Source organism: Lindgomyces ingoldianus (assembly GCF_010093535.1).
Source record: "Lindgomyces ingoldianus strain ATCC 200398 unplaced genomic scaffold BDR25scaffold_3, whole genome shotgun sequence".
In the NCBI taxonomy this organism is placed as follows: domain Eukaryota; kingdom Fungi; phylum Ascomycota; class Dothideomycetes; order Pleosporales; family Lindgomycetaceae; genus Lindgomyces; species Lindgomyces ingoldianus.
The window spans coordinates 1,831,225-1,856,604 of NW_022985164.1; the positions used below are offsets into that span (position 1 = coordinate 1,831,225).

The 25,380-nt window shown below is 49.0% G+C and overlaps 11 protein-coding genes across 11 annotated transcripts; 8 read left to right on the top strand and 3 right to left on the bottom strand.

The window, feature by feature from the left end:
* Positions 1-111: 111 nt before the first annotated feature.
* On the top strand, positions 112-1,396 carry BDR25DRAFT_331362 (uncharacterized protein; the record flags this gene model as incomplete). Its single annotated transcript, XM_033692624.1, has 5 exons — positions 112-184; positions 382-626; positions 688-731; positions 782-964; positions 1,023-1,396. The coding sequence occupies 5 exons, from the start codon at positions 112-114 to the stop codon at positions 1,297-1,299; spliced, it is 822 nt and encodes a 273-aa protein (XP_033553471.1). The 3' UTR covers positions 1,300-1,396.
* A 675-nt stretch (positions 1,397-2,071) lies between these two features.
* On the top strand, positions 2,072-2,946 carry BDR25DRAFT_67899 (uncharacterized protein). The gene is made up of 2 exons (XM_033698915.1): positions 2,072-2,526; positions 2,619-2,946. The coding sequence occupies exons 1-2, from the start codon at positions 2,159-2,161 to the stop codon at positions 2,863-2,865; spliced, it is 615 nt and encodes a 204-aa protein (XP_033553472.1). The 5' UTR covers positions 2,072-2,158; the 3' UTR covers positions 2,866-2,946.
* Positions 2,947-6,685: 3,739 nt separating this feature from the next.
* On the top strand, positions 6,686-7,882 carry BDR25DRAFT_322036 (uncharacterized protein; the record flags this gene model as incomplete). Its single annotated transcript, XM_033692006.1, has 3 exons — positions 6,686-6,714; positions 6,788-7,184; positions 7,268-7,882. The coding sequence occupies 3 exons, from the start codon at positions 6,686-6,688 to the stop codon at positions 7,880-7,882; spliced, it is 1,041 nt and encodes a 346-aa protein (XP_033553473.1).
* A 1,029-nt stretch (positions 7,883-8,911) lies between these two features.
* Positions 8,912-10,283, top strand: BDR25DRAFT_300564 (uncharacterized protein). Its single transcript, XM_033689398.1, has one exon. It carries the CDS (start codon positions 9,106-9,108, stop codon positions 10,183-10,185), a length of 1,080 nt encoding a protein of 359 aa, XP_033553474.1. The 5' UTR covers positions 8,912-9,105; the 3' UTR covers positions 10,186-10,283.
* Positions 10,284-11,390: 1,107 nt separating this feature from the next.
* On the top strand, positions 11,391-12,070 carry BDR25DRAFT_67961 (uncharacterized protein). The gene is made up of 2 exons (XM_033698917.1): positions 11,391-11,682; positions 11,748-12,070. Exons 1-2 carry the CDS (start codon positions 11,544-11,546, stop codon positions 12,017-12,019), a joined length of 411 nt encoding a protein of 136 aa, XP_033553475.1. The 5' UTR covers positions 11,391-11,543; the 3' UTR covers positions 12,020-12,070.
* A 224-nt stretch (positions 12,071-12,294) lies between these two features.
* Positions 12,295-13,410, bottom strand: BDR25DRAFT_349712 (uncharacterized protein; the record flags this gene model as incomplete). Its single annotated transcript, XM_033694587.1, has 6 exons — positions 12,295-12,590; positions 12,700-12,844; positions 12,875-12,925; positions 12,981-13,037; positions 13,142-13,195; positions 13,246-13,410. 6 exons carry the CDS (start codon positions 13,408-13,410, stop codon positions 12,295-12,297), a joined length of 768 nt encoding a protein of 255 aa, XP_033553476.1.
* A 525-nt stretch (positions 13,411-13,935) lies between these two features.
* BDR25DRAFT_252786 (DNA mismatch repair protein Msh6) lies at positions 13,936-18,032 on the top strand. Its single transcript, XM_033686200.1, has 5 exons — positions 13,936-14,298; positions 14,353-14,390; positions 14,442-14,616; positions 14,667-17,071; positions 17,136-18,032. Exons 1-5 carry the CDS (start codon positions 13,974-13,976, stop codon positions 17,817-17,819), a joined length of 3,627 nt encoding a protein of 1,208 aa, XP_033553477.1. The 5' UTR covers positions 13,936-13,973; the 3' UTR covers positions 17,820-18,032.
* Positions 18,033-18,294: 262 nt separating this feature from the next.
* On the bottom strand, positions 18,295-19,274 carry BDR25DRAFT_375639 (uncharacterized protein). Its single transcript, XM_033697399.1, has 2 exons — positions 19,000-19,274; positions 18,295-18,860 (listed from the first exon to the last, which is right to left on the bottom strand). Exons 1-2 carry the CDS (start codon positions 19,087-19,089, stop codon positions 18,402-18,404), a joined length of 549 nt encoding a protein of 182 aa, XP_033553478.1. The 5' UTR covers positions 19,090-19,274; the 3' UTR covers positions 18,295-18,401.
* Positions 19,275-19,649: 375 nt separating this feature from the next.
* On the bottom strand, positions 19,650-21,167 carry BDR25DRAFT_331366 (PIG-U-domain-containing protein; the record flags this gene model as incomplete). The annotated part of the gene is made up of 5 exons (XM_033692625.1): positions 20,979-21,167; positions 20,861-20,925; positions 20,610-20,812; positions 19,944-20,563; positions 19,650-19,888 (listed from the first exon to the last, which is right to left on the bottom strand). The coding sequence occupies exons 1-5, from the start codon at positions 21,118-21,120 to the stop codon at positions 19,650-19,652; spliced, it is 1,269 nt and encodes a 422-aa protein (XP_033553479.1). The 5' UTR covers positions 21,121-21,167.
* Positions 21,168-21,321: 154 nt separating this feature from the next.
* BDR25DRAFT_277924 (uncharacterized protein) lies at positions 21,322-23,549 on the top strand. The gene is made up of 2 exons (XM_033687645.1): positions 21,322-21,394; positions 21,445-23,549. The coding sequence occupies exons 1-2, from the start codon at positions 21,373-21,375 to the stop codon at positions 23,487-23,489; spliced, it is 2,067 nt and encodes a 688-aa protein (XP_033553480.1). The 5' UTR covers positions 21,322-21,372; the 3' UTR covers positions 23,490-23,549.
* A 460-nt stretch (positions 23,550-24,009) lies between these two features.
* Positions 24,010-25,277, top strand: BDR25DRAFT_339590 (uncharacterized protein; the record flags this gene model as incomplete). Its single annotated transcript, XM_033693406.1, has 2 exons — positions 24,010-24,304; positions 24,365-25,277. Exon 2 carries the CDS (start codon positions 24,474-24,476, stop codon positions 25,275-25,277), a length of 804 nt encoding a protein of 267 aa, XP_033553481.1. The 5' UTR covers positions 24,010-24,304; positions 24,365-24,473.
* Positions 25,278-25,380: the final 103 nt, after the last annotated feature.

Below are 25,380 nucleotides of genomic sequence, written 5' to 3' on the forward strand. Positions count from 1 at the left end.
TTAGACTGAACTATAAGTAAAGATCGAGTCCGTCCTATTGCTCGTCAGCCTTCCTGTTCGGTATACCCCCACCACACTTCTTCAGCAGCTAAGGCTCCGTTATCAATCAGCATGAAGGCAGCTCTACTCTTCGCGGTTGCCCTGGCAGCAAGTGTCAATGGCGCGGTAATTGAAGGGAGACAACGTGAGCACTCTACAAGCCGACCAGGAGTATATCCAGGTGGCCCTGACGGTACAAATTCCCCAGTGCACAAACGAGATCCGCAACCACCCTGGCTCAGCATCGGGCGGCCACAGCCAACATTCACCTTTTACCCTAACCCAAATCCTACTGATTGTAAGATGACCACCAAGTGGAATATCCCGCTAACAATCTTATAGCTGCTAGCTGTGGGTTGGATGCCTTTGGAGACCATACGGCTGAGGCATCGTTGTTCTGTAGTAGCCTCTTAAAGACTGGCACAGCTATTCAGACTGAGACATATACTGCTCGCGCAACTACAACCACTAAAAAGACTGTGTGGACGACATTGTACCCTCCTTCCACGGAACCTCCAAGCACGACCCCGGCTCCACCCTCATCAACCCCGAAGTCGACTCCGAAGCCCTCTAGCTCAACACCCAAGGTTGGTTTCTACCCAATAGAAGCGTTCAATTTTTTTTTCCAAATCAAACTAATCTCCCTAGCCGCCATCGTCAACTCCACCACCCACACCGGTTACCTCAACTCCGTATGTATTGCTAGAGTACTTCTTGGGCCAAATTTCTGACTAGGATAAAGAGCTCCGTCTTCAACCGCCCCTTGCGGTCTTGTCGGATACACCAAGACTACTGCCGCCTACTACTTCGACTCTACGGGTACTAAGAACAACTTCACGTCTTGCCAAGCCGCCTGTAAAGCAGACACGAAGTGCAAGAGCTTTGGTTATGGAGAAGCGAACTGCATGCTTTTTGACATCTCATCGTAAGCTTTCTGTACTACTAAGCCCTATAAACCCCTCAGCTAAGTATTTCCAACACAGAGCCGATAACGTGAACTACAACCCCATGTCTCCCTACACCTTCTACGATATTACCTGCCCGAAGGAACTCCCCGTCCGGAAGCGCAACCCTCAAATCCAGATCTCGATTGGTCCGGGAATTGGAAAGCCTGCCGACATCACATCCGCCTGCTCGTGTCTTATTACCTCCGCGCCGGCAGACACGACGAGAACTGTAACAGTTACGATAACGAGCGTGAGGGTTACGAAGACTGAAACCGTGACTCGAACTGTTAGCATTCTTCCTGATAGACGGTAGCGCTTAAATAATGTAGATAGCATGCGGTAATTTGAAGAGCCAAATGCGCAATCTATGGGTGGGTGTAAAATGCGTCGGAGTGTGGGCTTGAAGATTGTAAATACTGTCAGCATTTAAGTGTGTATATCTCTTCCCGATCAACATGAGACCTCATCGTCAATCTTTGCACTCAGGAGCTGAAAATGTGATGTGGTGGTTTCGAAATCGGCTATGTAGGTTCAGGTAAGGGTCCGAGAAACTGTAAAACGGATAGGTTGTTGAAGATGCGGGTGAAACAGCCAGGGACCATCACTAAGAATTTACTGTAAAATTCAACGTAAAGTCTATCTAAAAAGATTATGCAAAGCTGCTTCCTGCGACATCGCACTGCGTACCTGGGTAGTTCGCAATTTTATCGTGACTTATCTTCGTCATGGACACGGGGCGCCTAAAAACTACACGCTTTTCTCGGCCCACTCATCTATCCTCCTAAGACTCCAAAACCTGGAGTAGTGTCTTGGCTTCCGTCGCAAACATTCCTCGACCAATCTGCTCTACCTCTCGTCTTTGTTATTCTCAACCCACCACCCAAAACACAACACAGCCCCAATCCTGCAATCTGATTGGTCGGACGACCTGCACCCCAATCCTTCGCACTGCCTGAAACGTACATTGCAGGGTAGTCGATATCGAAAGGCCAAATGATAGGCAGAGACAAGGCTGAAGCCACGCGTGCTGTCTTACACCGCCTTCGAATGTTGTTGCCTAGGGAATAAAGGGGATATTTGAATTCACGCTTGAACTCAAGGTTCGATCGCTCCTCGTTACACGTCCAACTCTATAAGTATACAACCATCTGGAGTTATCCAGTACCAGCTTCATGGAGTCAAGCACGGCTTTCCCCACGCTCCACAAAATCAATGTCCTCACCTTCTTCCCGGCCTTCGCCTTCCTCCTCCCTGCGGGAATCCTCAGCAGCATAATTCCACCGATGGGGATCATCCCGATGTTCTTCTCATTCCTCAACGGTGTAGCGCATTTGCTGCGGCCGCGAAATGACATCAAGAAGAAGTCGTGTAGATGGTTCACTCATCCCATTTGGGATTTCGCGATTTGCCTTGCAGATCTGGGTGTTTTGCTTCCTCTTTGGATCATCGATACCCAGAGGACCTACTACGGATGGCATATCAGACCGGGCCCCATGCTTTTATTGGAGTACTATGGTAGTGTGTTCTTGATGGTCAATATGTGAGCTTTATATTTTCTTTCAGTCTTAGGCCCAGTCGATCTAGAAGATGACACCAATTCATGGAACTCCATCACTAATTCGCTTTCCTAAGGTGCATCCACGCCTATCTCTTCCTCGCGAGTTTCAACTGGAAGAAACTGTCGCTCCCAAGCATTGGCTTTCAAAGAGAGTGCCCGCATTGCGCCCAGCGGGAGGAGCGCGATGGTCTTCTTGCAAACCCAGTGACGAAGAGCATGGGGAAGGGACCGAGGTATTCGCTGCTAGGCGGCGACGGTGAGTATCGGGACGAGAGTGCCGAGAGCACACCCAGACCTAGCCAGGAGGTCCAAGAGGTCTGAGGCTTTCGGAAGAATAAAGAACTGGCAGCTTGATGGAGGGAAGACAAGTAGGCGTTCGCTCTATGAAGGTACACCGTGTTGATATTGTTGGTTTAGTCGCACTAAGTGGAGGGAGGAGTGCAGAAATGCGGCCTTGATGATCCGAGTTTCTTTGGTTCGCGATTAGCTATATGGTGTGTTTAGTCTGCAAGGGAAGCTTTCGTGAACGTTTCCAGTCAATCGGCGATTGTCATGGTTCCGACGGTGGATAAAAATTGTTGGAAGATAGCCGTAGTTTAGGGCATCTAGCTTGAAATAAAAACCTGTTCTTGATGCTTCTGCTGTCTCCAAGACATCTTTTGATAGCCGTGGACTACGAAACAGTATGCAGTGTTTGAACATAACTACTATTATGCTCGGGGTTTGCCTTCAACCATCCCTTTCCAGCTAGGGCAATTTCGTGATATTTGGTTTGTCCGGTACATATAAAGTTGTGATGACATATATGAGCCTTTGCAAAAGCTGTAATAAATACCCAGGAATAAGGCAATAACCTATTTATCTAAAGGCGTCAAAGAAAAGGTGGTTTTCCGGGAGATCTTGCCCAATGTCCTCTGTTACTGTAAACCTGCCCTTGTGTTCTCTAGCAGCCCAAATCAACTCTGCCTTGAACCTCCATATCTTCGCCAATGGGTACACCGCAGAGAAAGTTAAATTCACACTCTAGAATGTTCTTCTCCTACCATGAAAAGAAAACCTACTGTCTTAACCCCGTTATCCTCACCCATGCATGTTCTTCCGTCGATTACATTACAGCACATGGAAGAGTGCTCATTAAGTTTGATCTCCTGCTTCAGATTTCGCAAGTTCCGAATTACAGCCATTGTTTCTGTCAAATTTGGCGACTAAAACGACAATGTTGGAAAGCTTCATAATTGGAAAAATACCCTTGTAAATTCGCATACCCATCCCCCGGAGTAATACAACCCCTGGTGGCCCAACCCAAGCTCCATGTTCACGCTCAGACTTTCCAGCCTAGGACTCTTCTTCAACAGCTTAGCAAATTGAGCAGTTTTTCATCCACATAACTCGCAGTAATCAATATCTAGTTTCCGGAGCGTCGGCCCGTGTTTCTTAATCAAGGTAGGCCAAACACTGGCCGTAAGTTCAGGGTCTCGATTCACAATTAGGATATCTTCCAATCTATCAATCGCTCTGAAATTTTTTCACTGAAAGCATAATTGTCTGAACACTATCTCTACCTAGCTTCTATATGAAATGAATGAAATTATCGACATTCACATCTTGCTAACCAGGGGTTTCCATCGCTGTACTTCATGGGAAGTAGATCATAGGTGTAAGGCTTTATGGGGTAATATCTACCCAAGGCTGGATGGGAGATAATCGGGGCTGCAATGTTTGCTGCGCACGAAAATTAGTATGACTTAAGTTTTCACCCTGATGGAACGTTCTTACCAAATAGAGTAGCACCCACCCATCCCATAACAATACATAAGATGTTGAGAAAACTCCGTCTTAAAGTCTACGTAGATTCTTGTGTAAGATTCCACGCCTAGGTCTAAAGCCACGTCTGGTATTGCTGACGAGTCAAAAAGATACCATAAGTAACCTTTGGTGTGATGTGAGCGATAAACTAGCCTTTGCCTCAAAATCCCACTAGAATGGTTCATTTCTCTTTCCGTTTTTGGTTCCTTGTGTCACTTATCTTCGCAGGCTCGCCCTTTTCCCCTGTAGGCACTCGGTAGCGCATGAAGTACTCCCATTCTGCAAATCTGACGGTACATGAGGCAGTAAGATGCAAGGATGCGTCCCCGAAGAGGTCCCCAAGAACTCAAAAGTCGGGCCCGAGGGTAACGATTCTAGGAACTAGGAAGCTAGCTCCAAAATTGTGGACACCAAACAGTGCGGCTCAGCTGGTAAAGAAGCTCATCTTAGCCTTAGCTCAAAATTAAGTGATGCATCAGTGGGCCCTTGGGTGTGGAGCGATGCACTAAACCCCTGGAAGCCCCCGAGATCACCGAGGATTCCCTGCTCGCATTAGTCAATAGCCTTTTCACGATTTGGCAACACGTATAGTCGTAGGAGAATGCTCTCATTCTTTGGAGCGCCCGGCTCTAATAGATGAGGGCGGAATGCCTACGGCACCTGTTCACCCTACTCGTGCCTACCCTGAAAATTAAAAGAGCGTATTGAATCTTTCCGAAATGATGCAGTACAGACTCCCATCCTACACTAGGCCGCTGTAATATTTCGTCGAATCCGTCATCACGCTGTGTAATTTAAATTATTGTAGGAATTTACTAACCACAAGTCCAGGCGAGTAACAACGTTCCTCGATGCATATCTCTCAAAGGAGTTAAAAATTTGAAGACCTTGCAATTTGAAGACCTTGCAGAGTCACTTGGATGACCTGCTTCCAGATGAGGGAGATGATAGCGGTATCGACATCGACCAGGCGCTCAAGGACGGCTTCTACCAGCCCAGTACTGAGGATGCAAGCTTCGAGATGGCGTTCAATATCAGCACGGTTCTTCCCGCAACTTTGGAAGGGCTGCGTCTTGCTGAAATCACCTCCCAGTGGAGTCCATTAACGTGCTGGAAAGAATATTGGAATCCACCTGCCAATACTTCCCAGGTTTGAACCAGGTTTATGCTCAGACCAGAGGTAATGCCGACAGACATTCCGACAGAATAGAGGGCTTCAAGGATAGAGTGGAGGGAATGGGGATCGACTGGAGCCTTTTACCGAGCACATACGGAGGAGAGGCAGACCTATTCAAAACGGAGTTGGATGTGCTTGTCTAAAGGATACCGCTATTTTGTGTCGGCGACTCCTATAGACTATAGGCAGAGAGGGTATTTAGGGGGTGCAGGCTTTGCAGCCGGCTGTGTGATCATGCTGTTGATTGAGAAGAGAACCCGAGCCTACCAATCAGAAGCCAAGAATATGACACCAGGCAAGAAGTTTTGTTTTGCGCAAAACCGATCAATAAATAAGCTTAAACAATCACGGCTACGTTATCGCGTGTTATATTCTTCAGTCAGACATGCCAGTAACGTTGCCAGTAGGCAGAAGTTCTCACTGCTTTAAAGCTGTCACCTTGCCATTGCTCAGCTTAGTGAATGTTCCAAGTGATACGAGGTGGCGACAGGCGCAACCACTCCAGTTTCGGTCCGCCTTTGTCACTCCACCAGTATTGTTGGATGTCGCGAGCGGCTTTGCGGCTCAGGCACAACGTTCTTTGTTTGGAAAGCATCCTCAGCCATGGCTGACTTTGTACCATTCGGCTCGGTGCGGAACCACATTGCGCCAAATGTGTCGATTGTGATCCAGATCACTGCCGAAGCGTTTAATCATAGGGCCGTGTTCGGTTGTTGCACGGAGCGGCCGCCTTTTAAAAAAAGGCCACCAGCTCACACGCTGAGAGGACCGTCGAGACTAGGGCTCGGAAAGAATGCGAAAACATCCAATCGACAACGTTCATCTGCTCAGTCAGCCCATTTCCGGCTGAAAAGAAACAATTTGTTGGGCTGCTGATCAACGCTAATAGAGTGTTGGCGCCAACGGATCAAGCCATGTCTCTTGAAAGCCGCAGGATCGTATCCTATCTCAGCAATGTAATGCTGCGGCATTGCGCCCGCAAAGGGGGCGTTCGCTTTTCCACATCATGCATTTCAGTCATCTCCTCCACTTGCCCCTTGCTTATTTCCCGTGATCCTACGTTTCCCCCTCAAAAGCCGTTGAAGCGTCATTCGTTTCCTCATGTTGCGCTCTTTACCAAACTTCAAGGTTCTGGGTGACAACGTGTTTACCTCCAAAATGCAGGCTTTCCAGGTGGCCCCTCGGCGGTACGTCCCGGCTCTCGCAGCAACTGTTTCACGATTTTTCTGGCCAGATACTGGAGTCACTGACGCTCCACAGGTCCATAATTCTCGCCATCTCGATCGTCACCCTCTTCGTCGTCCTCTTTAAATTCTACGGCGATGTGCCGTACGAATATTATCGAAATTATGGCCCCGCTGAACCCATGGCACCCATCGAGGTCAACAACGACAAGCCGCAGCCTGGGTATTTCAAGTCTCAGCCAGAATGGGATTTCAGTGTCCCCCCCACCGCGAAAGGTTGGAACGGATATGCGAGGGTCCCGAAGGACCGAGATGTCATCGTTCTGACGGCGAGCGATGGCGGAGGCCACAACAGCGCGATCCCGAATGTGTTGGAAAGAGTGCTTGACGACCGACAGAAGTATTGTGACAGGCATGGCTTCACGAACCTTTGGCTGAACACGAGTCGCTACGATATTGGAGAGGCACATAGGGTCAGTAATTTTATTCATGTCTCCTCCCCGTGACACTTCGCAGCCTCAGTGTGGCACGCGTGCTAACGAGCTTTCCTCTGCAGACATGGTCAAAGATTCCCGCTGTGGCCGAGGCATTCTCACTGCACCCAACCGCTGAATGGGTATGGCTCATCGACACCGATATCATCATCATGTCTCCTGATACCTCCATCGTTGACGCCATCATCGCTCCCAACGCCATCGAGAGCGGCCTCATGCGCGGCACCCCTATCCTCGACGGCCAACTCAAGGACCACCCCACCAACATCTCAACTCCCTCGGACTTCCGCGTCGAAGACATCGACATCCTCATCACCCAAGACCACCAGAGTGTTAACACCGGCAGCGTTTTCTTCCGACGAACCGCATTCACACGATGGATACTAGAAATGATGACGGATTACACCATGTTGATGGGCAAGGAACACGTTGGCGCTGAGCAGGACGCGCTCAAACATCTTATGCTTGAACACCAACTTGTCCGGAACCATGTCGGCATTTACCCGCAACGCAAATTCAACGCATACGTCCAAGGCGGCAACACCATGGGCTATCGTGACGGCGACTTGATGGTGCATTTCGCGGGCTGTTGGGTTGGCGGAAAGTGCAAGGACTGGTTTGAAGAGTTTTGGGGCAAGAAGGGCTCTAAGGAAGTCTGGCGCCCTGAGGCACAGTAATTACCCAACGATTCCCGATTTCGAACACCCCACTTCCCTTTCTTGTGCGGTCGATATCTCGAACGCGTTACTATGGACACAACTGGAATCTTCTTCTCACCTGCTTCATTTAATCAGAAACTTGGATGTCGATAGTAATACCCTGTAACGGTATCTTTTGGGACAAAGCGGACGGGCGTCTTTGGAGTTTGGGCAACGGTTTCATCAGCATTACTGGGTGGCGTTTTCTTTCTCTTACACTGCACACAAGCACGTTACAAGTCTGCGTTTCTGCAGTTCCACAAGTTCATTTTGTGTCCATGAACTCAAGATAGAATAAGATACTCTACGAAATAAGAAAGAAAATTTGAGCATGTTTACTGCCCACACAGCTTACAGAACCTCTACCCTCCCCACGATCTCACTCTCATACCTAGCCTCCACGGGATCCTTTCACAGGACAATCCTCATCTCAAAATTTCAGAAAGAAGAGGGGCATCAACGGCGAGATTGGAAGCGGAAATTACATGGTTTCGTTTTGCATGAGAACGGAGTGTGCTAATAATAGAACCCTCCCCACTCACGATGGTTTCACGGACCCAGGTTGAGTTCGTGTTGAAGTAGACTTCCTCGGTTGGAATTTTGGGGGAAGACATTCGGAGGAGACTGCGGAGAAGACTGGGTAGACATTGATCTGGGGAGTGGATAGGTTTTGCAAAGGCCTTTTTGATGTTGTGGCTTCGGTGCTTATCAAAGAGGGGTGGATCGTTCGTTTCTCTCTGTGGGATTCAAGCACTACCAGATGATAGTGGCGCGAGATTCTAATTTGTATGAATGGATTGCATGTCACCCAGCATTGAATATCCTGTAGCACCTTTCACCGACTTCAAATCCCGCCAAAGAAGTAATGGCATCTCCAAACCTCACATCCTCAAAGATTGATGAACCACCCGCTCTGTCACACACACAGCCACATGCCCGCCCAAGCCACACTTCTTCGCTAATCATGTCTGCTTTCAATTTTTCAATACTCCCGGACACCTCCATCCCACTCATGCCAAGCGGCGTCGCCGAAGGAAAGGTGAACCTACAAAGGTAAACAATAAGAACTAGACGCGCGTTCACCTGCGATGCGTTCCCACCACTACAACAGACGCCAACCACCGTAGCATCCAACTATGGCAAGCACCAACATCGACAAGGTCCCGTTTAACGTCGCGGCTTTTATAGCTGCGCTGTTTTTGATGGAACATGGTGCTGACAAGTTCATCCAGCATACCTCAGTGGTTGCGAGGAGGATCGGGGTATCAGCGGCGGTCGTAGCACTCCTGACGGCTGGCACCGAATGGGAGGAGTTGGGAGTTGTGGTTGCCGCTTTGGGGCTTTCCAGGCAGTCTTTGGCACTAGGAAATGTTATTGGAAGCTCTATTGCGAATATCCTGGGAGCTTTCTCTTTGGGACTACTGTTTAAATCAAGTCTGGGAGGAAGCGAGGATGACGGTGAAACGGACTTTGATCGCAGCTCGAAGATCTACTCCCTCCTTCTTCTTGGACTAACGGGTGTTGTCAGTTTGGTTCTTTTCATCTCCCCAGAGCCTTCTCTCATATGGACGATTTCTGGGGCTGCTTTCCTCTTTATTTTTGGAGCCTACGCGGTATCGATTATTTGGGCCATCAGTAAAGGAGGAATTCGACCACCCGAGGACAACGACTCCGACTCAGACTCTGAGGCGTCTTCACAAGGCAGTTTCATTGATACACGTCCATTGCTCGACCGCACTCCACCTCCGACTCGGCCAAACTCTGTATCACCTTCGCCTCCACCTGCTCCTACCCTTCGACATGGACTTCAATACCACATCGTCCACCTAGTTATCGGGTTTCTGGCGCTCTCACTCTCGTCATATATTCTCTCTCACGCAGCGACGAACATCGTCGACGAATTTGGAGGCTCGGATTACCTCTTTGGTATCATCGTTCTTTCAATCGCGACTACGCTTCCTGAAAAGTTTATTGCACTGATGGCCGGCAAACGTGGGGAGCTTGCAATCCTGGTTGCGAATACAGCGGGCAGCAACATATTTTTGCTCAGTCTGTGCCTGGGAATTGTCATGGTGGATGCGGGACGATGGGGCGATAAATATGAAGGGCAAGGGTTGAAGAGGATTGAGATTGCAGTGATGCTAGCTTCTTCAGCTCTGTTTACCGGACTGGTTTGGTGTGGAAGACGGCTGGGGCAATGGTCAAGATGCATTGGAGTGATTATGGTGATGGGGTATATCGGATTCCTGGTGTGTGAGGTTTTCGTTCTAAGGAAGACTTAATGCTCAGATCTAAAGTTGGTCCGATGAGCCTCATAAGTATTCTCAAAAGGCATGTACCCGTAGATTCACCATGTGTCTCAACACTTAAGTCATAAAATATCTCCAAAATACTTCCCTGAAGACTTCCCACCATAGATCCTCTCTCGCGCCCTTTTGCCGTCGCTGTTTGATAAGATATTCTCACACAAGCCTCTTCCATTCTACGTCACTCAGACCTCGACCCATCCTACTAAATTATTCCCGTATTAAGAAATCTTAATTGTTGTAGTATATGAACATCAATATTTCCCCATTTCCTATAATAAACTCAGCCTGGTAGTCGAGTGAGAATCTAGGCTAGGTAAGGACTGACCAAGGAGACAGGTTTGAGTGTGACGTGTTACACCACCTAACCAGCTAAACCACCAAACCGGCCAGCCCAAGACCCACCAAGAATCCGAGAAATCGTACCTTGATATCTCAACACCGACTTAATAACAAAGCCTATAATTTTAGCGTTATCTTCTTATGCTTATTTTAAGACGTATATCTAACTTTATAAAGTGGACCTTGCGAAATAGCAATTTGGCTTGCTATAGAGGCTAGAAACCGAAAATCTTAACAATGGCTAGGTTTATTGCTCTAAAAGGTTAACAAGAGTCTTAAAGAGGGTGTTAACGACTAGATATTTATTTCTAGGCATTTTTATTAAGTCGCTGGTTGAGATATCAAGATACGATTTCTCGGGTTTTTGGTGTGTTGGCTGGTTTGCCGATTTGCCGGTTAATTAGGTGGTGGAACACGTTAGTTAGGGCTCCAAGCCGACAACCTTATTCAAGGTGGTGACCTCTGTTAAATCTATAGGCAGGTTGAGGATGGGTGCACAGGGTGCAGGTCTTTGCTGCAGCATCCACGTCTGGCAATTCTTTGCCCGTATGAGGGTCACAAATAGCATGCTTTGAAATCTAAGGATTTTGCTTTAGCAGTTCTTCTGGGGGTGGGCGGAAGTGATCCGGAGTTCTGGTTTGGGTCAACGAGCGCGTCACAACTGGCTTCATCCCTCTACTCGTAACAAGAATCAGAAGATATATGTCGAGATATTCAAGAGCATGACTTTTGCATTCCCCATCACACAACACCTCAGCCTTCGCTTCTCCGGCAGCCAATGTCGCGACGTTAGAAACGCCCGCCAAGGACGAGGGCTTGATCTCTCCATATCCGCCCCACATGAAATAATTTCCATAAAGCAGTCATGATACGCCTACTTGCATCACTTAGTTCAAATCTTTTCGAGAAACCAGACACCACAGTAGGACATCCACAATAGATTTGATCCTGAGACTGCGACCACGGAATAAAAACCCCCCCCGAGCATTACGATGTCTCTCACCAAAATCACTATTGCGACCATCTCGCAAAACGTAATGCAGATACGACAAAACTGTGAGAAGATTCTCGCATCCTCAACCAAGAACGACGAACAAACACAATTTGAACATTATCGCCATCGTATCCTCGGTAAGCTACTTCCATCCTTCCCTCCTTCGCCTAAAGCCCTAACCGGCTAATCCACCCACCCAAAGCCAACGCCCGCGCCCTCCTCGGTTCCCAAAAGAGTCTCGAAGTCGTCACCATCGGGGCTGAACGCGCCGGCAAAATCGGCGTTGCGCTGGTCGAGTACACACCCGATGGACGGTCTTTTGTTCATTTTTACTTTCCTGGGCAAGTGTCGAGGTTGGATTCTTTGAATCAGTTGTTGGTGATGACGGAGGAGAAGTTGACGCCGTGTTTTGAGAACCTGGCGGTTACGCAGGGTTGGATTGAGCCCGGGGTAGGGACTGTTCAGAGGGCGTAGGACAGAAGGTGCAGAGTATCAATACTGCATCTTCCCATCTAACGTGCAATATGGTGGGGTACTTTAGGTTAGAATTTGGTATCCTGTTGACATCCTGGATTCTAGCAAGTGGTTTGATGGGCAGACTCCACTCTAATTGTGTTCCGCGTTATGTGGTAACATGCTGCAAGTCTAGCAACGAGGCCATGTATGGATATGTGTAGCTTTAGATCCGTAAGGGAGGCGATATTCTCATCTAGAATGATTTCAGCTAATTTAAAAATATCCAACAACGATCAGCATTCATTGTGAAGCTCCCAAAATTCACTATGAACTGCTAGTGCACTGAGAATTGCGATCCAGAATAGAATGCCTTCGCGGAGTTCGACCAGCATCATTAGGACTTGCCGCGAGTGACACCTAAGGAGAGTGTAGCGTAGGTAGCGGAGAGGTCTTTCTAGCCTTTGTCCGTCCAGTCCGGATTTGCTTCGGAAAAAAATAGGAAGGAGTTGGGCGACTGGCAAATACGTTTCCTGTGCGTTAGTGGGACGTATGTCGCTCAGCCCCCGAAGCTTAACTAAATTAACGATAGCTTAGGCATTGAACATAGTGGGGTGTTTTCTTACCTTTCTTTGGACGCGTTAACTCTTAACTCAGAAATAGATATGCCTAAATGTTGTGGGCTAAAAAGTAGTCTCGACAAGGTTGTGGCTGGGCTTCTAGAGGGAGATTGATACAAGTGGTATTCGAGGGTCTAGAGCCTTGCCTATGAGATACTGAATAAAGATGTTCGACTTGTGTTTCGTAGTATATCAAAAGCGGATTGTCCAATCCTAGCACACTCGTCTGCCTCGATACCGGCCGCGATCAAGGAACAATGTCTATATGACCCATAGTCGCCTTCTCAATCATTAGAGTGCACCCTTGCTGATCCACACAACTCTTTTGTTTACTCCAATGTCGAGAAAGTATTGCACTACACTGTGAAGCCAGTTAGGGAAGGCCAGAATGAAGGGAGTATTGTTTTATGGCCTTTAAGCTACAAAATTGTCGAATACCTGCCGCCTTCGTATAGTTATCGAATAACTAGTAGCGCTCATGCATAGATGCAAGATGAATGGTAGTTCTGTGCGTAGGATCTACTAGGTCGTGTCGTGCGCCATTTTCGTCAAGAAGCGAAACGGCTTCTAGTTTGCGCTATGATGCTACATATTAGAATGCAGTTTAACAATTGTTAACTTTCTCACCTGCGTTAGCACTAGTTTTGAGGAGCGAGTTGAGCGCTTATGCACTAGAGCTCTGACAGATGTTATCTCTGACCCCGTTTTCAGTGGCCAGTGTAGCTCCCTGAAAATGCCCAAGACGATGAGAAGATGAACGATACTATTGCGTACCAGCCATAGTCGAGGCATTCGACCCCCCCCCCAATAGGTGGGCTCTCTTTTCTGGAGATGAAATGCTCACGGTTCGGGTGCAAAAGAGTTCTTTCAATGTTTACTGATTATGTCCCTACTGACTTCTGCTTTAAGATGAACTGTTCACGGTGGGGTTGGGTGAATTCTATTGGCAAGTCCTAAATTACATTGAATAGGAGGCAGACGTCTCGGAAGCCAAGTTGATTGAAGTGATCAAAGAAACTTGGACAATCAGCCGAAGAACACGAATATCCTTGGATTATGGGCCTAGACCGAATATTCACCCACTTCTAAAGGGCTGGATTTGTTGAGATTATCTGTGTTCGTATCTATGCAGACGAGAGGTTCATAGGGATAGAAATACAGATCTACTGCTCCACTCCGCTGGCTGCTGGCAGGCTGGCACGACGCGTCGAGTTGGGCCATTACATCATCAATAGATATCTTGGCGCCAAGCCACATTGTCGCGGTCGCGTCGCGTCTCTCCTTGAATGGAAGCGACGTTCTCTCAACCTCCCTCCTCTCGCTACTTTCTCCAATTGCTTTTCCCAACCGCTTCCATGGCTCGGGGGATTGAAGGTAGCGAAATGTCGACTCCTCGGCCATCGTCTCAGAAAAAGCTGCCGCCTTCAGGCTCTCAGTCCACCAAGAGTCAGAAATCCATCTTAGGTTTCTTCCAGAAGAAATCTACCAACTCACCCAGTCCGGCACCTTCAGATTCTACACTTGGGAGGAGGACCCCAACGTCAACCCTTTCTAAGAAGACCTTCACTAGTGCTGGTCCTGCGACCACTCTCACTCCGACGCCGAGCAGCGATGCACCAGGACCGTCGAGCCCAATCCGGGTGGAGCAGGACGCTGGTTTAGGAAAGAACAAGGAGAATGGTCTGCCTTCATCTGTCAATCCTACAGCAGAGGGAGCTAATCGTGTCTCGTCAGAAGTTGTAGTTGTCGCCATGAGTAGCCCTTCGAGAAAGGTAAGAGCCCTGGATTACGGAGATGTGAGATCACTAGCTGACAGTCCTTAGGCTAAGAAAACCGTCAGTTATGTTGAATCCGATGACGACGGGGATGAGGTTTTCCAACCCATTGCCAATAACGCAAGGAAGGGAAGAGCTACTAAGCGGCGGCGGGTGAGCCTTGAAGACTCTGATGATGAGTTTGGGCTGGATGCTACCACCCAGGAGGCTATGCTCGAGGATGGTATGCAACACACTATTCCACCATAGCATGGTAAAGTGCTGACCAAATAGACATGGACGATTTTGTCGTCCCGGACGACTCCGATTCCGATGCTGTCGTTCCTCAGAAGCGAAAACGACTACCGCCCTCTAAATCAAACAAGAAGGCTACTCCTGCTTCTTCCCCACCGAGAGCACTGTTTGATGATGATGACGATGAAGATATCATTATGACAGGAACATCAACTGCGCAGCAGTGGACCTACGATCCTGACAACCCCGAGCCCCTCAATCCTCGTGCACTGAGTCATCCAATTAAGAAGACGACAAGCAAGATAGCAAAGGCCCGGCCTTCTGCATCTGACCCAGAGGAGAGATACCCATGGCTTGCGAACATTCTGGATGCTGATCGACATGCTCCCGATCACCCAGAATATGACCCTCGCACAATCTACATCCCTCCAATGGCATGGAACAACTTTTCCCCTTTCGAGAAGCAATACTGGGAGATTAAGCAAAAGTTCTGGGATAGTATCGTCTTCTTTAAGAAGGGAAAGTTCTATGAGCTTTATGAGAATGATGCTACGATTGGTCACCAGTTATTCGATCTAAAGCTCACCGATCGCGTCAACATGAGGATGGTGGGCGTCCCTGAAGCCTCGTTAGATCAGTGGGCTAGCCAGTTTGTTGCAAAAGGCTTCAAGGTCGCGAGGGTTGATCAAATGGAGTCCGCTCTCGCCAAGGAGATGCGTGAGAGGGGGGACAAGAAGAAGCCGGCCAAGAAAGGCAAAGATGACAAAGTCATTCGAAGAGAGCTGGCTTCAGTACTTACATCTGGCACTCTCGTCGACACTGGTATGCTTCAGGATGACATGTCCACATATTGCATGGCCATAAAGGAGATTGACCGGGACAACCTTCCCGCTTTTGGAGTCGCCTTCGTGGATACCGCGACCGCCCAATTTCAGCTTTGCGAGTTCACAGACGACATCGACATGACTAAGTTTGAGACTCTCATCGCTCAAATGCGGCCTGGTGAACTGTTGTTGGAAAAGTCGTGCATCTCGGCCAAAGCGATGCGCATTTTGAAAAATAACACTGGCCCTACAACTATCTGGAACGCACTGAAGCCAACTAAAGAATTCTGGCCGGCTGACATCACCGTCCGTGAAGTTGAAGCCTGCGGATACTTCGAATCTCCCACCGAAGATAACATTGAAGCATGGCCACCTGTGCTGCGCGAAGCCCGGGAGCAGGAATTGGTCATGTCCGCTTTCGGCGCTTTGCTGCAATATCTGCGCACTCTCAAGATCGAGCGTGATCTGGTAACCCTGGGAAATTTCGCTTGGTACGATCCTATCCGAAAGGCAACTAGTTTAGTCCTTGATGGGCAGAGCTTGATCAATCTTGAGATCTTTGCCAATACCTTCGATGGCTCTGCAGAGGGAACTTTGTTTGCCATGCTCAACCGCTGCATCACGCCATTTGGGAAGCGCCTTCTTCGGCAATGGGTTTGCCACCCATTGGCTGATGCGAAGAAGATCAATGCCCGTCTGGATGCCGTTGACGCCCTCAACGCCGATACGAGTATCATGTATAGCTTTACGTCTTCACTGAGCAAGCTTCCTGATCTTGAACGCTTGATCTCTCGTGTCCACGCAGGTCGCTGTAAAGCCCAAGACTTCCTCAAGGTCCTGGAAGGGTTTGAGCAGATCGAGTATACCATGAGTCTTCTGAAACAAGTTGGTGAAGGAGAAGGCGTTATTGGGCAACTCATTTCCTCCATGCCGGATCTCGCCGCTGCATTGAGTAGTTGGAAGTCTGCCTTTAACCGTGAAGCCGCAAAGACTGAAGGTATCCTTGTTCCTACTCCTGGTGTTGAAGAGGACTTCGACAACAGCAAGGAAGAGATCGATAATTGCCTGGCAAACCTTGACAAGCTGCTCAAAAAAGCTCGCAGGGACTTGAACTCAACCGCCATTGTCTTCCGCGACAACGGAAAGGAGATCTATCAGCTCGAGGTCCCGAACAAGGTCAAGGTTCCTGGGAACTGGGACCAGATGTCCGCCACGGCCAAGGTCAAGCGATACTATTCTCCTGAACTGCGAAAGCTCGTCAGATCACTGCAAGAAGTCCAGGAGACCCACGGCCAGATTGTTCGAGACGTCGCTGGCCGATTCTGCGCAAGGTTCGACGAAGACTATGCTACATGGCTCGCCGCAGTTAAGATCATTGCTCAACTAGATTGCCTGATCAGTCTCGCCAAAGCATCCGCCTCGCTCGGTGAACCGGGTTGCCGTCCAGTCTTCTCGAATTCTAGACGCACTGTTATTGAATTCGAAGAGCTCCGCCATCCTTGTATGCTGAATACTGTTGCCGATTTTATTCCAAACGATATTAGACTTGGCGGTGATACCGCAAATATCGATTTGCTTACCGGTGCGAACGCGGCCGGTAAATCAACAATTTTGCGGATGGTACGTAAATTTTCACCATAATCTCCCCTTCATGATTGGAAGAGCGTAACTAATAGATGAATAGACATGCATAGCCGTCATCCTCGCCCAAGTCGGCTGCTATCTGCCTTGTACCTCTGCAACCCTCACTCCCATTGATCGTATCATGTCGCGCCTAGGTGCCAACGACAATATATTTGCCTCACAATCCACATTCTTTGTCGAGCTATCCGAAACCCAGAAAATCCTCTCCGAAGCCACACCCCGCTCCCTCGTCATCCTCGATGAACTTGGCCGCGGTACCTCATCGTACGATGGTGTTGCAGTAGCCCAAGCTGTGCTACATGATGTCGCAAGCAGGGTTGGCTGTGTCGGCTTCTTCGCAACGCATTACCGTTCCTTGGCTAAAGAATTCGAAAATCATCCTGAAGTCCGGAACAAGCGAATGGCGATCCATGTCAATGATGAATCCAGATCCATCACGTTCCTATATAAACTTGAAGATGGTGTTGCAGAGGGTAGTTTTGGTATGCACTGTGCGGCTATGTGTGGGATTCCGGCGAAGGTGATTGAGAATGCGGAGTCTGCGGCGATGGAGTGGGAGCATACGAGTAGGCTGGGCGAGAGAATGGAGGTTAAGAGGGAAGAGGGAGGAGTGTATATTCCGTTGGGTGTACAGAGCGACGTTGCGTGGTGTTTGAGAGAGGGGTTAGAGGGCGTGGGTGAGAGGACTATGGATGTTTTGCTTGAGGCTATCACAGGATTGTAGGGAGATGGGTCATGATCCTGTTGAGAATGGGACTTAGCGCATGATGCTAAAAAGTGAAAGACTGCTATTCCGGAAGATGTTGGAATGTATATCTAGCTGCGAGTATCGCACTATTTGGAGTTTAGGTACGGGGAGTTTGGCTGGGGTGACACACCTGGACTCTATGTGGTATATATCCACCACTGTAATAATGTGCTTGTAGATGGTGAAAAGAAAGGCATCCCTGAGGCTTGATCACTGAAATTTATTGTTCATTTAAGTGCATCTTGCAGTGAGATGTGCACAAGTCCACTAGCGGAGCCTTGACCTACGATCGCTGACCGATTGAACACCTTTCTGATACGTATTCCGTATGCCACTGGATGCAATAAGTCGATGCCGAATCTCTCTCACTAAGGATTATAAAAAAAGTGGAAAGAAATGCAGGGATAGTGCAATCCTTCAATATACCCTCAATCAGTCACCAAAGTCTCTCGTTACACCACCCCAGCAATCCAGGAAGCACACCGTTCCATACCATTCATCCCAAATCACAGCCTGACCAACTTTATGCTCTAGGACGGAGTCCACCTATTCTTCCAACTACTCGCCCAGCTCATCGTTAATGCCATCGCCATCTCCACCGCCAATACCGAGATGGTAGCCTTGACTATTATTCCGCATTGCAGCCTCGTAGAACTCTCGCGCACCCCTCTCCAGATCTCCCACCTCCTCATCCTTGATCTTTGGGGCCTTGAACTCCTCTTCATCGTCCTCCTCATCCTCGACCCTGCCCTTACCCTTCTTACCAGCACCGCCAGTGGCAACCTTCTTCCCGCGCTTGCTTAGAGACTCCCCAGAAGTGGCGCCGGAGGCAGCACGCTTGCCGGAGCTCTTCGGAGTCTTGCCGGTGCCGGTGGCAGGTTTCTTGGGGGTGGTTGGGGCGGAGTTGGCCTCGAGACCGGATGCGTGTATTTTCATTTTACGTTTAATGTTTCCAAGAGTGACTTTAGCTGAGCCTTCGGTGTAGCCGGCTAGGCGAGCTAATTTGGTGTAGTCGATCTGGGAGTGAGATTAATGCTGGGTTTAGACGAGGGAAAGGAAAGTTTGGGGGTGTCATGTGAGTTTGGGATGAGAGGGAGTGAGAGTAGAGAAATTTAAGATGATGGGGTGGGTGAAGGGAATGGCGAAAGTTAGGTACCTTAGGCTCAGTTTCCATGCATTGCCAGGCGAGAGCGAGGGTTTGCATCTCGCGAGCGGAGAAGGAGACGGCTTCATTATCCGTGGACATAATGGCTGTGTAGATGAAGCGTGGGGCTTTTGTTGTTGGTGATAAGTGCTGGAGATGTCTTGTGAGGAGGAGCACTCAAAGAAGGATGCCGTAAAGAAGTTGCCAATTTCTCGCAACTAGAGTAGAAAGAAAGGCGGGGCAAAGGTGGTATTATTTATGGGCGTAGTAGCTGCACGAAGGGACTCGTGAGAGACAGTGAAAGAGGATCTTGTGAACAAATTTCCTGGGGAGAGGAGCAAAACAGAAGGTATTTTCTCACGTTTTTGAGTTTTTGCTGCAAAGTTATGAGAGTTCATAGTGGACACAAACACACCGTCAAAAAAGGCTAGGCAGAAGGGTTGCACGACATAGTGATAGATCGCATGTTCCAATGGGATATTCACGCGTCGCGCCAAGAGGATCGCGATATCACGTGTTACGAGTGGGCGCTGCATGGCGTAGTTTGTACTACGTGCAGCGTGAAAAATCAGAACCTGCATGGAAATGCGTCAGAGTTGCGTACGCATGTTCTGGTGTCGAGAATGGTGCTGAAAGTGTTTTGGGGCATTCTCTGCTTGCAATTAGATTCGTTTTACTTCTTTTCCTCGTAACTCAGGCCTTTCCACATCGAGCTCATCCCTCAACGCTGCGTATAACGAGTCTCCAACGATGACGGACAATCCTAAGCTCCATACTAGGGTGATCGCATAGAAGAAATTCGCGTTTCCGGAACCAGCATATATCCACAAGTAGTAAAAGGCCGGTCCGATAAAGGAAGCGTAGAGGATTGTCGATGATGCCAAGAAAGTGTACCGCATTACTGCGCAATAGTTAGATGGTGCGCAGGGCGACGCTTCATGGCTTCAAGAACTTACAGGGAAACAGGTGCCGAAATAGTGGCACCAATGACAGGTACAAGGTCCCGTCAGCGATGCTGGGATATGGTGTAAATACGGCAAAAATGCCGGTTAGGGTCGTGGCAACAAACAGCGGCTGTTTTCGGAGTCGGATGGTTAAGCCTGGCACATAAGATACGACATGAAGCCAAAAGACACCCAGGAAGAACTCGCGGAAGGAATCGAACATCTCAGTGAAGAAATACCACCAGAGCCCGACGTTAGGGGTCAAATCGGGGAGAAGGAGCCGGACGCCGTATGTGGCGGCTAAAAATTCCCAAGAGCCCATGAGCAGGGCTGAGAGATAAAGCAAGCCTCCCAGTGCAGCCGCCAGAGCCAACACATGAACCACGGCAAATGTCAGCAGAGGTGGTGTTGACTTCGTCTTTGTCGCTCGAGCATCATAGCATAGAAGTAGAAGGGGCGGGAAGAGCAAAATTGGATGCATGGCGAGGTAGGAGGCAAAGGAAAGGGCCAGCACAAAGGTGGCCCCTGCGCCTTGAGATGCCTTGGCCATAGAAATCAGAATGAAGAGGTTGGTCAAGGCGGATGTTGGACGTGCAATGCATGTCGTAATTGTGAACGGATTGAAGAGGAAGCTTTATACAATTAGCAGGCATCCCTGGAGAACTCCAGCATGCATACCCTGCACCAATCGCAATGCTACTCCAGCGGAGGTCTTTTCGGGAAGACTTAAATAACCGAGGGGCTGCAGACTGCCACGACTCTGCAATCTGCATCAAGGCATTGGCTCCAAGCAAGTCCACAACCGTGTATAACAGGTTCGTGGCGAATGGATGGAATGCCGGATTCGGAAGGAGGGAGAAGAGCGGCAAAAGGAGTGGCGCCTAGGGGGGTGAGCATGGCATTGGAAGTGTGAAGGCTCCGTCACGTACTTGGTGGAAGACACCGCCATCGTAGGGAGAGACGTTGTGGGTATAAAGGAAAACGCCTTCTTGTACTAGGATACAAAGTAAGTAAGGATTCCAACACAGGAAGCGGGCTATAGCTTACGCCTCTTAAAGCTTGTCACTGGTGTGGATATTTCAACGCGGCCGGTGAGGAGGTTTGGTAGGGAGGGAAAGGCAGTAAACAAAAGAAGTCGCACTGCAGCAGCGACCCCAAAGAGGAGCACTTTCTGCTGATCAAATGCCATAGTAAAGGGAAATTACTACGATTCATCCATAGAAAAGAGATGTGGAGCGAGAACGGACTTGGTGAATGTATCTTCATTCGTGGCACCTGGTGTTGAGGCTCGGGGATGCCAAGCCGGAGCGCGGAGAATCTTTGCGCCTATTTGTCGGGAAAATTGGAAGCTCTCGAACTTTTCTTCGTCCCCGCTAGCCCTCGACCTGCGCATCGTTGAACTTCCAACTTTCAATTTCTCTCTTAGTCTGTAGCCGAAATCATGGGCCGTATAAAGAAGAAGGGTGTGTTTGGTTTCTCCGCTTTTTTGTCCACCCAGTTAACGACTCCAAAGGAACATCCGGTGCTGCCAAAAATTACATTACCCGCACCCGTGCCGTCAAAAAGTTACAGATTTCTCTCCCAGATTTCCGAAGGTTATGTATCTTCAAAGGTATATACCCCCGAGAACCGCGGAATAAGAAGAAAGTCTCCAAGGGCTCCACCGCCGCCACCACCTTCTACTATACTAGGGATATACAATATCTCTTTCATGAGCCTCTTCTGAACAAGTTCCGTGAACACAAGGCGGTTGCGAAGAAGATTGGACGAGCCCTTGGCCGTGGTGAGGTCGGAGATGCCGCTAGACTGGAGAAAACCCACATACCCAAGATCAAGCTTGACCTCATTATAAAGGAGCGATACCCGACATTTGTCGACGCATTGCGTGACCTGGATGATGCACTGTCGATGCTGTTCCTCTTTGCCAACCTTCCTTCTACCCCACACGTACCGTCGAAGACTATCGCCCTCTGCCAGAGACTGTGCCTCGAGTTCCAGCACTACGTAATCATCTCACATTCACTTCGAAAATCGTTCCTTTCGATCAAGGGCATCTACTACCAGGCAACTATACAAGGGCAGGATATACTGTGGCTTGTTCCCTATCGATTTGTGCAAAGGACTGCCGGAGACATTGATTTCCGTATAATGGGCACGTTCGTCGAGTTTTACACGACACTCCTGGGCTTCGTGAATTTCCGATTGTACACATCGGTTGGCCTGGTTTATCCTCCAAAATTTAATGCCAAGAGTGATGAAGAGGGCGGAGAGCTTGGAGCTTTCCAATTGGAAGGCAAGGGCGTGGCTTCAGGCGATGAGCATGTCACAAACGGCAACGCACCAGAGGCTATCGCGTCTGACCGGGCGCAGGCAGAGGCTGACAAGGTTGCTGCCCTACCAGATTCAGAAGAATCAGACACAGCGACAGCGCTTGTGCAGACCGGGGAAGACGAAAACACGGAAGCGATCGACACGTTCGAGCCTACCGCCCAAGATGCCGACACCCTGCCTCAGCCCCAAGCTAGCAGTGCCGAATTGGCGTCCCTCTTTGCCCCGTTCACATTCTATCTTTCGAGAGAGACACCAAAGGCACCTCTTGAATTTATATTGAAGGCGTTTGGATGCAAAAGGGTTGGTTGGGATAGCATCCTCGGTGATGGCGCTTTCACGACAAACGAGTCGGACACTGCAATCACTCACCAAATCGTTGATCGACCAGCCCTTCTTAACTCCTCGCTTCCAGAAGTCCCAGATGCACCGGAGACCGCGAACGGCGATGCACCGAAAGCACAATGGCCGCGCTCAGCGATGCCGGGCCGAACCTACATCCAACCTCAATGGGTATGGGACTGCATTAACCAAGGAAAGTTGCTGCGACCAGATCTCTATGCGCCAAGTGCAGAGTTACCACCTCATCTTAGTCCATGGGTAAAGCCAAGTAAGGGAGAGTACAATCCAAACATTCCTCTTGAGCAACAGGAACTAGAAGGCGAAGCAGAAGCGTTTGAAGAGGAGGAAATGGAAGAGAGTGCCGATGACGGTGACTCGGATATTGCGGCTGCCCCTGCCGTGAATGGAAAGAACAAGGACATTGAGGCTATTGTGGACCGCGATAGCTCGGTGGAGGCTGGTGAGGGCATGGACCTTGCCGAATCGGAATCGGACTCCGACGTGAGAGAGGAAAATGAAGATACCGAGAAGGCCCAAGGTGATGAGTGGGACGGTTTCGAGTCAGATGCAGAATCCGACATCTCTGAAGGAGAGGTTGAACGGCGTCAACATCAACGCGAACTCGAGGCAGAAGCTGCTGGTGTCAGTGTAGAACTCTCACTGCCCACAACTAAATCTAAAAACGCGAAGGTTAGGAAGAAGGCGGAGAAGAAGCGGAAACAGGAGGAGGAGGAACGGGAGCGGCAGAAGATGATGCTTCCACGACGGAAGAGGAAACTGTTGAAGAGGATCGAGCATGGAACAAATAAGCGGGACAAGGAGGCTGAGAATCTGAGGAGCAAGAGGAGAAGGATTGAGAAGGCGAGCTCCAGTGCAATCGCGCTGTAAACAATAAAAGCTAAGTTAGCCCATTTTGTTGTGGACATAAGAGGCGCTTGGCGTTCCTAGATGCCTAAATGGATGTCTCTTTCTACATGTCGGTGTGCATCAAGCTCACGATTGATTATTTCCATAATAAGAGATTCACTTATCTGCTTCAGTGCTCGCATAATTCTAAAATGTGGTCTGTTGGTTCGCCCTAATTTGTCAATCGCACGGGCCACTCACCACTCACCACCATCCTCTCATCGTGACATCGTTAGCTCGGAATCTCAATAATCAATCTACCCCAACGCCATAGAATTCTGAAGACATTTCGTTCGGTCATACGGTATTATGTGTTGTAGTTTCCAGTTGCATGCCTAGATATTTTTCATTTGATCAAAAGCCCGTGCGAGCAGGGTTGTGGCGCAGGTCCATGGACTGCGCCCTTTCAATGAGTCAAGTTACGTCAAGAGGAGGGCGTCAGACAAGGGATAAAAGGACGCCAACCCCACAAACGACGCTTTGTTTTCAGTCTTCCAAACAGCACAACAAGCGTTTGAGTGCCAATATCCAAAATGGAATAATTAATCCCTCACCGAATTTGTCCACATCTTCTCGCTTCCATAGGCCACACCACAATGGACACATTGTGAAATCCCTGGGTCCTCTCCCCGCGCAATGGTAGAACAGAGGCGTTAAACGAATTGTTCAAGATGGATTGAGCTTCTAGATTCCTGCCCGTTGAGGCACACTTGCAGTCAAGATGTACTGCACCAAGGTTCACCACAACGCGGAAACCTTTAAATCTTCACTCCCTTTGGGCACCCATCTCCCTAATTGTAAGCCTGAGTTCAATGACATTGTGCATCGCTTATGGTCACCCACTCACCCAACACTAGAGTGTAAAACCCTCGTCCTGCCACCTCCCTCCCGCAGAAACTCAACGGAACACAAAACTACAAGCACCCCTTCCTCCCGTACGAAGTTCTTTTTGAACGACTATGCAGCATGAATTCAACTACTCAACACCATTTGTCTCGCGCTCTCCTCGCGCGGCTCCCCCCTGAGCTTTGCAACGAGATCTACGCCCATGCCACCAATGACAACAATCCGTCAACGTCCTTCGCATTACCCTTTAAATCCAAGACCTTTGACTTCCCGCGCATCTCCAAGACCATTGTCAGCCTCAAGCATCATGGAAACAACGGCCTCCTCGCTCTCCACAAATACCACTTCACCGAAGCCCGAGAATATTACTCCTGGGTCATGAACCACGGCGTCACGCTCCAAATCACTATTAAGTTCACCGGCAATCTCCTACGCTTCAATATGGGAGACTGGACGAAGAAGATGAGCAAGCATATGGAGAAATTGATCAAGTGCTATCCATTTATCCCAATAATTGCTAATTGGGATGTCGAGATCTTGTGGCACCCGGAAGAGAAGGGCTTCTGTGAGGCGAGGAATGGCGTTACAGCTAGCGTCGTGAATAGCATGCTTGACTGCTTGTTTAGCTTCCACGACCAGAAAGTAGGAGTTAGGAAAGGTGTTCTTGGTGTGGTACTTCGGATTAATAATACTGTGGCGGTGTCGTATATGCAGTACGTCAAGAAGTTTGGTTTGGCGTCCTTCTTGAGGTTATCTGGCTTGGCGGCGGTGGAGAGGAGGATGGTGGTTGTTGCGGGAAAGGAGGTAGTGAGGGTGGTGGGAAGGGGCGGGGAAGGAGGTTTGGAGGTGCTGATCGATGAACCGGAGACAAGTGCTAACTTATGGGATGAAATGGTGCTGGCATTGTTGACAGAGTGCAAGTGAGAGGAGTAGATAGTGAATAGGAAGGCAGCTAACTGTTTGAAAGTTCTGGCAACCTGTTATTAGACATTATAACCTTGGTGGTGATGATTTTAGAGTATACTTG

Bases quoted from the DNA above. Each gene is read 5' to 3' on its own strand.
- BDR25DRAFT_252786 (XM_033686200.1), top strand. From the start codon at position 13,974: ATGGCTCGGGGGATTGAAGGTAGCGAAATGTCGACTCCTCGGCCATCG. The intron at 14,391-14,441 runs GTAAGAGCCCTG...GACAGTCCTTAG, and splicing joins TGAGTAGCCCTTCGAGAAAG to GCTAAGAAAACCGTCAGTTA. The intron at 17,072-17,135 runs GTACGTAAATTT...ATAGATGAATAG, and splicing joins AATCAACAATTTTGCGGATG to ACATGCATAGCCGTCATCCT.
- BDR25DRAFT_277924 (XM_033687645.1), top strand. From the start codon at position 21,373: ATGGGCCGTATAAAGAAGAAGG. The intron at 21,395-21,444 runs GTGTGTTTGGTT...ACGACTCCAAAG, and splicing joins GGGCCGTATAAAGAAGAAGG to GAACATCCGGTGCTGCCAAA.
- BDR25DRAFT_67961 (XM_033698917.1), top strand. From the start codon at position 11,544: ATGTCTCTCACCAAAATCACTATTGCGACCATCTCGCAAAACGTAATG. The intron at 11,683-11,747 runs GTAAGCTACTTC...ACCCACCCAAAG, and splicing joins TTATCGCCATCGTATCCTCG to CCAACGCCCGCGCCCTCCTC.
- BDR25DRAFT_67899 (XM_033698915.1), top strand. From the start codon at position 2,159: ATGGAGTCAAGCACGGCTTTCCCCACGCTCCACAAAATCAATGTCCTC. The intron at 2,527-2,618 runs GTGAGCTTTATA...CGCTTTCCTAAG, and splicing joins GTGTTCTTGATGGTCAATAT to GTGCATCCACGCCTATCTCT.
- BDR25DRAFT_375639 (XM_033697399.1), bottom strand. From the start codon at position 19,089: ATGTCCACGGATAATGAAGCCGTCTCCTTCTCCGCTCGCGAGATGCAA. The intron at 18,861-18,999 runs GTACCTAACTTT...TCTCACTCCCAG, and splicing joins GCATGGAAACTGAGCCTAAG to ATCGACTACACCAAATTAGC.
- BDR25DRAFT_300564 (XM_033689398.1), top strand. From the start codon at position 9,106: ATGGAACATGGTGCTGACAAGTTCATCCAGCATACCTCAGTGGTTGCG.